The 13,106-nt window shown below is 61.4% G+C and overlaps 1 protein-coding gene across 1 annotated transcript; it reads left to right on the forward strand.

Moving 5' to 3' along the window:
• Positions 1-88: 88 nt before the first annotated feature.
• Positions 89-12,931, forward strand: LOC115348546 (proto-oncogene vav-like). The gene is given in 28 exon segments (XM_030031417.2): positions 89-341; positions 343-381; positions 1,231-1,347; positions 1,440-1,498; positions 1,600-1,665; positions 2,784-2,892; positions 3,000-3,089; positions 3,758-3,826; positions 4,252-4,358; positions 4,983-5,079; positions 5,333-5,428; positions 6,034-6,102; positions 6,644-6,730; positions 6,986-7,071; positions 7,498-7,630; positions 8,032-8,141; positions 8,256-8,357; positions 8,956-9,053; positions 9,401-9,423; positions 9,550-9,595; positions 9,720-9,856; positions 10,384-10,449; positions 10,620-10,651; positions 11,430-11,546; positions 11,622-11,709; positions 11,822-11,936; positions 12,497-12,645; positions 12,726-12,931. Coding segments are annotated over 28 exon segments (2,526 nt in total). The 5' UTR covers positions 89-176; the 3' UTR covers positions 12,780-12,931.
• Positions 12,932-13,106: the final 175 nt, after the last annotated feature.

Consider the following 13,106-nt stretch of genomic DNA (forward strand, 5'->3'; position numbering starts at 1 on the left):
GTCCCACCAGGACCTCATCTCCATCGACTCCTCCCCAGAAGTGGTCCAACCAGAACCTCATCTCCATCGACTCCTCCTCGGAAGTGGTCCCACCTGGACCCACCTCCATTGGTTCCTCCCTCGTCACCATCCCACCGGAAGCCCACCGCCATTGTCTCCCCCAGTCAGCAGGCGCCATGGAGGCATGGCGGCAGTGTGCCCACTGGCTGGTGGCGGCACGGGTGCTTCCCGCAGGGCACCGGGCGAGCAGCCCCGCGGGGCAGGTGTGGGACCTGGCGCAGGCGCTGCGGGACGGGGTGCTGCTCTGCCACCTCCTCAACGCCCTCCTGCCCCGCGCCGTGCCCCCCCCGCGACATCTGTCCCCGTCCCCAGATGTCACAGGTGCGACCAGGGGCAAATACTCACCAGGGGAGTGGAACTGCCCCCGGGTGGGGTAACTGGGGGGGGGGGGGGTAATTGCCCCAGGAAAGGGTATGGGGGTGCTGGTTCCAGTGGGGATGATGGTGACAGTGACAATGACAGCGCTGGTGTGAATGAGGTTGATGGCCACGGGGGTGATGGCAATGATGACGGGGTCAATGGTGGTGGTGGTGACAGTGGGGGTGATGATGATGACGGTGGTGATGCTGGTGCCAATGGGGATGATGATGACACTGACAACAGGGCTGACAGTGACAATGACGGATGGTGAAAATGGGGATAATGGTGATGGTACCAATGGACAATGCTGTTGACAATGGGGATGATGATGATGATGGTGAGAATGACAGTGATGGTGACGGTGGTGACGATGATGTTTGTGATGACGGGGGTGACCATGATGGTGTCGATGGGTGTGATGTTGATGGTGACGGTGACCATGGGGGTGACGATGGCCATGACCACAACGGTGGTGATGATGATGGTGCTGGTGCCAGTGAGGAGGACAGTGACGATCATGGTGATGATGGTGGCGACGGTGCCAATGGGAGTGACAGTGACAGTGTTGGTGATGTTGATGATGAGGGTGACAGAGATGATGACAGTGTTGGTGACAGAGACGATGGTGTCAATGGTGGTGACAACGGTGGTCACAAATGGCGGAAGATGATGGGGTTGATGGTGCTGATGGGGATGACAGTGGTGGTGACAATGATGGCGATGGTGACAATGGGTGTGGTAGAGACGATAGGGGTGACAATGGGGGGCAGTGGTGATGGTGCTGGTGATGGTGATACGGTGCTACCACAGTTCCTGTGCCTGAGGAACATCCGCACCTTCCTGACCGCCTGCGCCGACAAGTTTGGGCTCCCGAAGCACCGGCTCTTCGGCGCTTTTGACCTCTTCGACGTCCAAGACTTCGGCAAGGTGGGACCCGGGTGTCTGGGTCAGACCCGGAGGGACGCAGGTGTCCGGCTCCAGCCTCCCCCCCCACCAAAATGTCCCCTGTCTGTCCCCAGGTGATTGACACCCTCTCAACGCTCTCCTGGACCCCCATCGCCCAGAGCAAAGGCTTCACGTGAGTGCAGAGGACCCAGGCGTCCGGGCCCCCTCCCCAAAGGGACCCAGGCGTGGGGTCCCTGAGGGACCCAGGCATCCGGGCTGTGTCCCCCCCCCCAGGCCCTTCCCTACCGAGGACTGCATTGGGGACGATGACATCTACAGCGGCCTCTCTGACCTCATCGAGTGAGTTGGGCAGATTGGGGGGTGTTAGGGACGTACCGGGGAGTACTGGGGGCAGGTTAGGGGTTTCACGGGGGTTTTAAGGGGGGGATTGGGGGGATTTGGGGGTGTGAGGGGGGATTGGGGGGGCACTAGGGGGATATTGGGGGGTACTGGGGGGATAGGGGGCATTAGGGGGATATTGGGGGTATTAGGGGGGTATTAAGAGTCACGGGGGGGTATTAAGGGGGGTATTGGGAGGTGCTGGTGGGGTTAGGGGGTGCCAGGGGGCATTAGGGGGGCACTAGGGAGGTATTGGGGGGTATTGGGGTGCCGGGGGCATTAGGGGGGCACTAGGGAGGTATTGGGGGGTATTGGGGTGCCGGGGGCATTAGGGGGGCACTAGGGAGGTATTGGGGGGTATTGGGGTGCCAAGGGGCATTAGGGGGGGCACTAGGGAGGTATTGGGGGGTATTGGGGTGCCGGGGGCATTAGGGGGGCACTAGGGAGGTATTGGGGGGTATTGGGGTGCCAAGGGGCATTAGGGGGGCACTAGGGAGGTATTGGGGGGTATTGGGGTGCGGGGACATTATAGGGGCGGTGGGGAGGTATTGGGGGGTATTAGGGTGCCAGGAGGCATTGGGGGGGCACTAGGGGAGTTTTGGGGGGTACTGGGGGCAGAGGGGACATTAGGGGGTTATTAAGGGGTATAGAAGGGTACCAGTGGTATTGGGGGAGATTAAATGAGTTCCTGGGTGTGTAAGGGGTTAATAAGGGGTCTCAAGGGACATTTGGGGGTATTAGAGGGGTACCAGGGGGTATTGGGGTATTAGAGGGGTACCAGGGGGTATTGGGGGGCAATAGAGGGCTATCAAGGGTATTAGAGGGGTACCTGGGGGTACTAGAGGGGTAGTGGAGGGGGATTGGGGATATTTAAGGGGTACCAGGAGGTATTAGGATATCAGGGGAGTACCAGGGGTTTAGGGGGTGTGTTAGAGGGTTATTGGGGGGCATTAGGAGGTATTAGGGGATATTAAAGGAGTAGCAGGGGTATTGGGGGGCATTAGAGAAACACCAGGGGGTATTGGGGAGGATCTGGGGGGATTCGGGGTGCAGGGGGGTACCGGGCTGTCCCCACGCAGCGACACGGCAGAGGAGGACGATGACCTCTACGACTGCGTCGAAGCCGAAGGGGACGACGGAGACGACATCTACGAGGACCTGATGCGGGTGGAGCCCCCCCAGGCTATGGTGGGTCCTCTCCCGGATTCCTGGGTCCTGTCCTGGATTCCTGGGTCCCATCCTGGATTCCTGGGTCCCGTCCCCCCCCGCACACCTGGATCCCACTGTCTCCACAGAAGGTGGAGGTGGACCGGAGGCTCTGCTGCCTCCAGGAGTTGAGACAGACGGAGGAGAGGTACACCGAGACCCTCGAGTCCATCTGCCAGGTGGGATGGGGACATGGGGGGGGGGGGGCGGGACAGTGGGGACATGGGGGGGACATTGGGGACATGGGGGGACATGGGGGAATAGGGGGGATGTGGGGGAATATTGGGGAAATAAGGGGACATGGGGGACATTGGGGGACAAGGGGGAATGTGGGGAGATGTGGGGGGACATTGGGGCACTATGGGGACATGGGGACAGGTGGGAATATGGGGAGGTAGGGGAACGTGGGGGGCATTGGGGAAATAAGGGGACATGGGGGATATGGAGATATGGGGGACATGGAGGGACATGGGGGTCATTGGGGAAGTATGGGGACATGGGGGGACGTGGGGGAATATGGGGAATGTGGGGGGACATTGGGGAAATAAGGGGATATTGGGGACAGAGAGGGACATGTGGGACATTGGGGAAATAACGGGACAGGGGGACATGGGGGATATGGAGACATGGGTGACATTGGGGACAGGAGGGGACATGGGGGAATATGGGGGACATGGGGGGACATGGGGACATGGGAGATGTGGGGAACTGGGGGACGTGGGACACGGATGGAGATGGCAATGCAGGGGACAGGAACACAGGGACAAGGACATGGGGCACTGGGACAGGGTCTTCCAGTGTCTTCAGTACCCCTTCCCAGTGCTTCCAGTAACTCCAGTGCCCACAGCACTTCCTGCGGCCGCTCCGGCACTTCCTACAGCCCCAAGACCTCGAGAGCATCTTCATCAACATCGAGGTGACCCAAGTAACCCCCAGTGCTCCCAGTAACCCCTCCTAGTGCTCCCAGTAATGCCCAGTAACCCATCCCACTCCTCCCAGTAACCCTCCAGTGCTCCCAGTAACCTCTCGTAGTGCTCCCAGTAATGCCCAGTGACCCTTTCCACTGCTCCCAGTAATGCCCAGTAACCCATCCCACTCCTCCCAGTAACTCCCCAGAGCTCCCAGTGCTCCCAGTAACTCCTCCCAGCAACCAACCCCTCCCACTGCTCCCAGAAATGCCTGGTAAGCCCTCCCAGTTCTCCCAGTAATCCTGCCCAGTGCTCCCAGTAATGCCCAGTAACCACAGTAGGGGGTCCTGGAAGGGTCTGGGGGATCTGAAGAGGGTCCTGGAGGGGGGGGTCCCACTCTTTCAGTGGATGACACCCTCCCCTCACCCCACAGGAGCTGCTGCAGCTGCACCGGCTTTTCCTGGGGGAGCTGCGGGGGGCACTGGCAGTGTCCGGGGGGGGCCGCGGGCTGCCCCCCCTCTTCCTCGCCTACAAGGAGAGGTGAGGGGCATTGAGGGGGTGGGAGGCAATGAAAGACCTGGGGGGGGGGAGGGGTCCTAGTAGGGTCCGGGGGGGGGCGATGGGGGGTCCTGGAGGGGTCCTGGGGGGCACATGAGGGTCCTGGGAGGGTGCTGAGGGGGCAATGGGTGTAAAGGGGGGGGGAAGACCCATTTTAGGGTCCATTTTGGGGCCGATTTTGGATCTATTTTTGGTCCAATATGAGTTTATTTTGGGTCCAGTTTCAGGTCTGGTTTGGGGTCCAATTCTGTCCATTTTTGGTCTAACTTCAAATCCATTTGGGGGGCAGTTCCTTCCATTTCAGCTCCAATTTCGGGGGGGGGTGTCAAATCTGTCCACTTCAAGTCCAATTTCAGATCCATTTTGGGTCAACGCTGTCCATTTTGGGTCTGATATCAGCTCCAATCCTGTCCATTTTGGCTCCAACTTCAGGTTCATTTGGGGGCCAACTCTGCCTATTTTGGGTCCAACTTCAGGTCCATTGTGGGTCCATTCTGGGTCTGATTCCGGGTCTGGTGTCACCTTTGATTTTGGCTCAGTTTGGGGCAGATTCTGGCTGTATTTTGGGTGCGTTCAGGTGGATTTGGGTAGTTTCCATCCCTGCAGGTTCCTGCTCTACGGCCGCTACTGCAGCCAGGTAGAAGCAGCTGCCCGGCGCCTCGACCAGCTCGCAACCAACACCGACCTCCGCATGAAGTTGCAGGTGGACCCAGATGCCTAAGTCTCCTCCATGGGACCCCCTGACACCCCCCTGGGACCCCCGTAGTCTCCCTGGAACCCTCCCAGCCCTCCCCAGGACCCCCCCATCCCTCATGACCCTATGTCCCCTCTGACTCCCTCCTGTGACCCCCATGTCCCCTAGACCCTCCCAATCCCCACGACCCACTGTGACCCCAATGACCCCCCATGACCCACTGTGACCCCCCATGACCTCTTTGACCCCCCATGACCCCCAGGAGTGCTCCCAACGAGCCAACAACGGGCGCTTCTCCCTACGGGACCTCCTGATGGTGCCGATGCAGCGGGTGCTCAAGTACCACCTCCTGCTCCAGGTCTGCTCACCGGGCGCATGCCTGGGTCCCTTGGGGAGGTGGGGGGACACCTGGGTCCCCTGGGGTACGCCTGGGTCCCTTGGGGAGGTGGGGGGACACCTGGGTCCCCTGGGGTACGCCTGGGTCCCTCAGGGGACATCTAGGTCCCCTGGGACATGCCTGGGTCCCTTGGGGAAGTGGGGGGATGCCTGGGTCCCTTGGGGAGGTGGGGGGACATCTGGGTCCCCTGGGACATGCCTGGGTCCCTTGGGGAGGTGGGGGAACATCTGGGTCCCCTGGGACATGCCTGGGTCCCCTGGGGAGGTGGGGGAACATCTGGGTCCCCTGGGACATGCCTGGGTCCCTTGGGGAGGTGGGGGGACACCTGGGTCCCCTGGGACATGCCTGGGTCCCTTGGGGAGGTGGGGGGACACCTGGGTCCCCTGGGACATGCCTGGGTCCCTTGGGGAGGTGGGGGGACACCTGGGTGCCCTGGAGCACGTCTGGGTCCCTCAGGGGACATCTAGGTCCCCCCTGGGGAGGGGGAGCCTTGGATCCCATCAAGGGGGTATACCTGGGGTCTCTTGGGGGCTTGACCCCAAGAGGACAAGCCCTGACCCCCCCAGGAGCTGGTGAAGCTGACCCCGGAACCGGCCGAGAGGGAAAGGTTGCGGGTGGCCCTGGATGCCATGAGGGTGGGTCCGGGGGGGGGGTGGTCCTGGGGGCTGGGTGGGATTCTAGGGGGTATTGGAGTGGTCCAGAGGGGCCCTGGGGACGTTTGGAGGGGACTTGGGGGGATCCTGGAGGGCCTTGGAGGGTCCTGAGGGGCTCCTGGGGGGTCTTAGAGGGGTCCTAGGGAGTTCTTGGGGGGATTCTGGGGGGGTCTGGAGGGATCCTGGGGGATCTTAGGGGGTCCTGGGGAGTTTTAGAGGGGTCCAGGGGGGTCTTGAGGGGATCCTGGGGGGTCTGGGGGGGTCTTGAGGGGGGCCTGGGGGTCTTGGGGTGGGTCCTGAGGGGGTGAAGAGGGAGTTGGGGGGGGCTGGGGGGTCCTGAAGGGCTCCCTGTGGGTTCTGGGAGTCCTGGGGGGGTCTTGGGATACCCAGGGAGGTCTGGGGGGTGCTGGGGGAAATGTGGGTGCCCTAGGGAGGTATTTGAGGGTAAAGGGAGGCTGGGGGGTATTGGGGTGTCCCCAGGGGTATCTGTGGGTTTGGGGGTGCCTGACTGGTGTCCCCCCAGGACCTGGCGCAGTGCGTGAACGAGGTCAAACGGGACAACGAGACCCTGAAACAGCTCACGAGTGTCCAGCTCTGCCTCCACAACATGGTGATGACCCCCCCGATTTCCCCCCCCGACCCCCCCCAACCCTCCCCTGGGACTCCCCAACCACCCTGTGGCACCCCCCAAACTGCCCCAGCTCCCCCTGCACCCCCAGACCCTCCCTAATCCTCCCAAGTGTCCAGTTCTGCCTCCACAACATGGTGGGGATCCCTCAAACCCCTCCAGCATCCCTGGGACCCCCCCCATGTCCCCCCAAATCCCCCCCCACGTCCCCCACATCCCTGCTGATGTCTGGCACAGCCGCAGTCCCTGGCGCAGTTCGGGCGCCCCAAAATCGACGGAGAGCTGAAGGTCTCCAGCACCGAGCGGCGCTCCAAGGTGGACAGGTGGGACAGGGCAAGGGGCACCATGGGGACACCCATGGGGACAAGGGAACATCAGAAGAACATGGGGACACCCATGGGAATGCTGCAGGGACACCCATGGGGACATGGGAACACCACAAGGACACCAGGGGGACACAACAGGGAGACCCGTGGAGATGTGGGACCACCACAGGAACATCATGTGGACATGAGGAAAACAGAGGGATGGGGGGACACCCTTGGGGACATGGAGACACCACAGGGACACCATGGGGACATCGGAAACCAGGCACCCCCATGGGGACACCCATAGGGACATAAGGATGGGAACACCTTGGGGACACCCTTGTCACAGAGCAGGGGGGACAGAGCAAGGGCAGTGGTGGGAACACCCCAAGGTTCACGGTGGCCTTAGGAACCCAGTGCCACCCCCATCCCTGTCCCCAGGTACGGCTTCCTCCTGGACAAGGCCCTGATCATCTGTAAGCGCCGTGGGGACTCTTACGAGGCCAAAGACATTGTGGACCTGCAAAGCCACCAACTGCGGGATGGTGACCTCGGCCCCCGTGATGGCAAGAAGGTACCCTGGGACCCAGGCGTTCCCTAAGAACCCACGTGTCCAGGTCACTGCTGGTCCCAAGCATCCAGGTCTGGTGGACCCAAGTGTCCAGGTCCTTGGTGGACCTATTGAAGCCTGGTGGACCCACGTGTCCGTTTCCCAGTGGACCCACATGTCCGGTTCCCAGTGGCCCCAGGTGTCCCCTTCCCAATGAACCCAGGCATCCAAACCTGGTGGATCCCGGCATCCTGGTCTTTGGTGGACACAATTGTCCAGGTCTGGTGGACTCAGGCATCCAGTCTCTTGGTCCACCCAAGTTGTCCAGGTTCTTCGTGGACACACTGAAGCCTGGCGGCCCCAGGAATGTGGTCCCCAGTGGCCCCAGGCATCTGGGTGCCACTGAGTCCCACCCATGCCCGCAGTGGACCCACACCTTCCTGCTCATCGACACGGCCGGGCTGCAGGGCTACGAGCTCTTCTTCAAGACCCGTGAGCTGAAGAAAAAGTGGCTGGAGCAGTTTGAGATGGCCCTGTAGGTGCCCCTGCACCCAGGGGTGGGGGGACCTGCCCCACTGAGGGCTGAGTGGCCCCGGGGGGGGGGAGCAATTTGCCCCCACCAGACCCAGGTCCCTCCATCTCTTGCCAGCTCCAACATCTTCCCTGAGCATGCCCTGGCTGACGGGCATGACTTCCAGATGTTCTCCTTTGAGGACACCACATCCTGCAGGGCCTGCCAGATGTTGCTGAGGTAGGACCCCAAAATTATGTCCCCCACTCTCCGGGGGAGACAATGGGGGACAGGGTGACCTGGGAGATGGGGTTGGGAGTCTCTGGGAGAAGGGGAGGCCCCGTCTAGGTGATTGGAGGTGGTACGAGGTCTTGATGGGTCAAGGTCTGGGTGAGTTGAGGCTAAGGTGGGTCAAGCCTTGGGTGGGTCAAGGCCTGAGTTGGTAAAGGATTGGGTAGGTTGAGTCCTGGGTAAGCCAAAGCCAACATGGGTCAAGTCTTGGGTGGGTCAAGGACCTGGTGGGTCAAGCCCTGAGTGGCCCAAGGCCAAGGTGGGTCAAGAGTTGGGTGGAGGCCAAAGTGGGTCAAGAGTTGGGTGGAGGCCAAGGTGGGTCAAGACCAGGGTGGGATGAAACCAAGGTGGGTTGATCCTGGTGGGGCCAAGACCAACATGGGCCAAGGACCTGGTGGGTCAAGAACTGGGTTGGCCCAAAGCCCAGGTGGGTCTAGGATTGGGTCAGTCCTGGGTGGGCCAAGGTAGGTGGGTGCAGGTGGGCCAATGGGTGTCCCTTCATGCTGACCGTGACCCTGTGTCCCCCCATGTCCTGGTGTTCCCCCAGGGGCACGTTCTACCAAGGCTACCGCTGCAGCCGGTGCCGGGCCCCCGCGCACAAGGAGTGTCTGGGGCGGCTGGGAACCTGCGGCAGGGGCGGCGCCGGTGAGAGGCATCATGGGATATCGAGGGGATGGGGATTGCGGGATAGTGGGAAGGGGGAGCATCGTGGGATGGGGAGAGGAGCATCGTGGCTTTAGGGAGTGGGGCACTGTGGGATGGGGAGTGGGGCATTGTGGGATACAAGATGGCCAACATGGAGCAGGGTGTTGTGGGATAGGGGTGGCCCAGGTGGAGCAATGCATTAAGGGGTGGCCCAGGCGGAGCAGAGCATTATGGGATACCCTAACAAGGGCCACACACCCCCACAGGAGCCTAATTAGCACTAAATGTTAATCAGGGCAGGGGTTAAATACTCCCAACTAACGAGTGTTTCCTCTTCCACCCTACAGATCCAGGCTCTGGTACAAGGAAGGTAACAGTAAAATACGTCAAAATGGGTCAAAATGGGCTGAAATGCCCTGAATTTGGGAGTGGAGAAGCCCTGGGGGGGTGTCATGTACCACCCCCCAGGACTAACTGGGGTCTCGTTGCTCCCCAGAACAAGTCGCAGCGGCCGGGCACTGAGAAGAAGCGGGGAGACCTGGGTGAGGACAACGTGGGGGGCCCGGACACCTGGGTCCACATGTTCAGGGGGCAGAAGGGGTGTCCATGCCCTGGATGACGGGGTTCACCACCACCCCCACCCCCCATCATGTGTCCTCCTTCCAGGGTTGCCCAAGATGGAGGCGAGCCAGCACTACAGCGGCGTCCCCCCACCGCCAGGGGCTGTGGGTCCTGCCCTACGTCTCAGCCCTGGGGACGTTGTGGAGGTCACCGTGGCCGAGGCTGAGCAGCTCTGGTGGCAGGTGGGGGTGGGACCCTCGTGGTCATGTTGGGAAGGATGTCTGCTACGGGGCAGACCCCCATAGCCATACTGGGAAGGACCTCTACTATGGAGGCAAACCACTATGGCCATGCTGGGATGAACCTCCACTATGAGGGCAGACCCTCATGGCCATGCTGGGAAGGACCGCTACTACGGAGGCAAACCACTATGGCCATACTGGGATGGACCTCTGCTATGGGGGCAGACCACTCTGGTCATGCTGGAATAGGCCCTCATGATGAGCTGGGATGGACCCCCATAGTGAGCTCAGACCACAATGGCTGTGATGGGCTAGACCTTGATGAGTTGGGAAGCCATGGTTGGGTTGGACCCCCACGATGGGGTTGGGCCAGATCCCCACAACAAGGTTGGACCCCCATGATGGGGCTGGACCTCTGTGGCCATGCTGAACCCCCACAATGGAGATGGGCTGGACCCCCATGGCCAGGCTGGGCCTCCTGTGGTCCTTCGCTGGACCCCCATGGCCCCCCGGTCCTTCATCCCTAGGGCAGGAACGTGGCCAACGGTGACCTGGGCTGGTTCCCTTGCACCGCTGTGAGACCCTTCATCTGCGTGAGTATGGGGACCCCAAAACATCCCCAGGAGCCCCTGCACCCACCCTGATGTCCCCAAGATATCTGGGGTGTCCTGGGATTTGGGGGTGTGTCTGTGGGATACACAGGGGTCTCAGGGGAGTCGCCTTCTGTCCCCCCTTGATCCCCAACTCTGTTTCTCTCCCCCAGGTGCCACTGCCAGATCTCTCCGTCTACCCCTGGTCGGTGTTGGGGTTCTCCATTGCCCCTGGGGCACCCCAAATCCTCCTCTGGGCTCCCATAACCCCTGGGGACCTCCCCAATCCTCCCCCAGGGTCACCCTGTAGCCCCCAGGACCCCATGAATCATCACCTGGGGGCCTTATTCTTCCTGGGGTCACCCAAAATCTCCCCCCAGGGTCACCCCATCCTTCTTGGGGTCACTCTATATCCTCCAGGACCTCCAAGATCCCTTCCTGGAGTCCTTCATCCTTCCTGCAGTTACCCCATTGCTCCTAGGGCCCCCAAAATCCCTGCTGTGGTCCTCCATCCCTCTTGGGGTCACTCCAAATTCTCCTCCGTGCCCCCCCCCCCCCAAATCCTCCCCGAATCCTCTATCCTTCCTGGGGCCCCTCAAATCCTCCCTCAGAGTCCCACAAATCCTTTCTCAGGGTCCCCCATCCCTCCTGGGGTCACCCCCAAATCCTCCCCTGAGCTTTCCATCCTTCCTGCTCCCCCCCGCAAATCCTTCCTCAGGGTTACCCCATAGGCATTAGGACCCCCAAAATCTTCCTCTGAGCCCCCCATCCTTCCTGTGATCACCCCATAGCTCCCAGGCCCCCCCCCCAAATCATTCCACAGGGGCCCCCAACCCTCCTTGTGTCCCCCCCCCCAAATCCTTCATCTGGGTTGCCCCATAGCCCCCAGCTCCCCCTCCCTCCCTACATCCCCTCGAATTTCCCCGGGGAGGGGCAGGGGATGCTTGTTTTGGGGCTCAGGACCCCCATCCCTTAATCCCTAGGTACGCTGGTCCCATGGAGCGGGGGGAAGCCGAGCAGCTCCTGATGCCCCGCTCCGACGGCGCCTTCCTGGTGCGACAGCGGGTGAAGGACACCGGCGAATTCGCCATCAGCATCAAGTAGGGACCAGGGACACTTCCCGGGGGGGGACACAAGACAGTCCCTGGCTCAGCCCCCCATGTTCCCCTGTCCAGGTACCGCGGGGAGGTGAAGCACATCAAGGTGATGACGGCAGAGGGGCTCTACCGCGTCACGGAGAAGAAGGCGTTCAAGGGGCTGGTGGTGAGCATTGGAGCCCCCTTCTCTGCCAACCCCCCCTGCCCCAGATCTCTGGGTCCCCATCACATTGAATTTGGGGGCTGGTGGTGACCCCAAGGCTTGACCATGTCCACAGGAGCTGGTGGAGTTCTACCAGCACAGCTCGCTCAAGGATTGCTTCAAAACCCTTGACACGGCACTTGTGGTGCCCTTCAAGGAGCCCGAGAGCCGGGCTGGTCCCCGGCCACCTGGTAGGACCTGAGGGATGGGGTGGCATGGAGGTGGTGGGGTCCCCCATCAGAGTGGGAGTGGTGGGGTGGATGCAGTGGTGGCAGGATGGACGTGGTGGGGTCCTCTTTTGGTCGTGGTGAAGAGGACAAGCTGAGGGGGACTGTTGAGTCACAGGGATGGGACAAGGGCAATGGCCGAGGGATGAGTCAAGGGAATGGTTGAGGTCAAGGGAGAGGAGCAGCCATGGGATGGGTTGAGGGGGACAAATGGCCAAGGGGGATAAGTTGAAGGGACAGGGATGAGGGGGCGTGGTTGAGTCATGGGGTCAAGTCATGGGCGATGGCCAAGAGATGGGTAGAGGGATCAGCGATGGGATGAGTCAAGGAGGGATGAATGGCCAAGAGGGACAGCTGGGTTCTGGGGACATGTCAATGGAGATGGCCAAGGGGTGGGTTGAGGGAAGGACCGTGGAACACTCAAGGGGGCACAAATAGCCACATGGACCAGATGGAGGGGACTTGGGCAGCCCTGGGGGATGACCTGGGGGACTCGTACGTGTCCACGTCCTCCCCCTCCCCAGGAGCTGTGCGCAGCTTTGGTTCTGCCAAAGCCCGCTATGACTTCTGCGCCCGGGACCGAACGGAGCTGACACTGCGGGAGGGCGACATCATCCGTGTCCTCAGCAAGAAGGGCCACCCAGGCTGGTGGAAAGGAGAGATTTACGGGCGGGTATGGCACCTTCCCCACCCCAAGGTCCCCTTCGCCCCGAGCTCCTCGCACCTTTTCCCAACGTGTCCTCCTTCTCCCAGGTTGGATGGTTCCCCGCAAACTACGTGGAGGAAGATTACTCGGAGTATTGCTGACCGTGGACCCCCATCCCATCCCATCCACCACCTTGTGTCCCACCACCTGTGTCCCCCCACCCCAGAGGCCACCACATCCCTCTCCACCCTTCCCAGCCCCCATTAATTTATGCCTCTTCCCGCCCAGGAGGGACAATAAATGAGGATGAGGACGAGCTGCAGGGTCAGATTGTGCAGGAAGGGACCCAGGCATCTAGGTGGGGGATGAGGTCACGGGGTTGGTTTTTTCCGGGAAGGGACCCAGGCGTCCGGGCGGGCAATGAGGTCAAGGTTGTGCAGTCGGTTTCTCTGGGAAGGGACCCAGGCATCCGGGCAGGAATGAGACCA

Source organism: Aquila chrysaetos, chromosome 11 (genome assembly GCF_900496995.4).
Source record: "Aquila chrysaetos chrysaetos chromosome 11, bAquChr1.4, whole genome shotgun sequence".
Lineage (NCBI taxonomy): Eukaryota > Metazoa > Chordata > Aves > Accipitriformes > Accipitridae > Aquila > Aquila chrysaetos.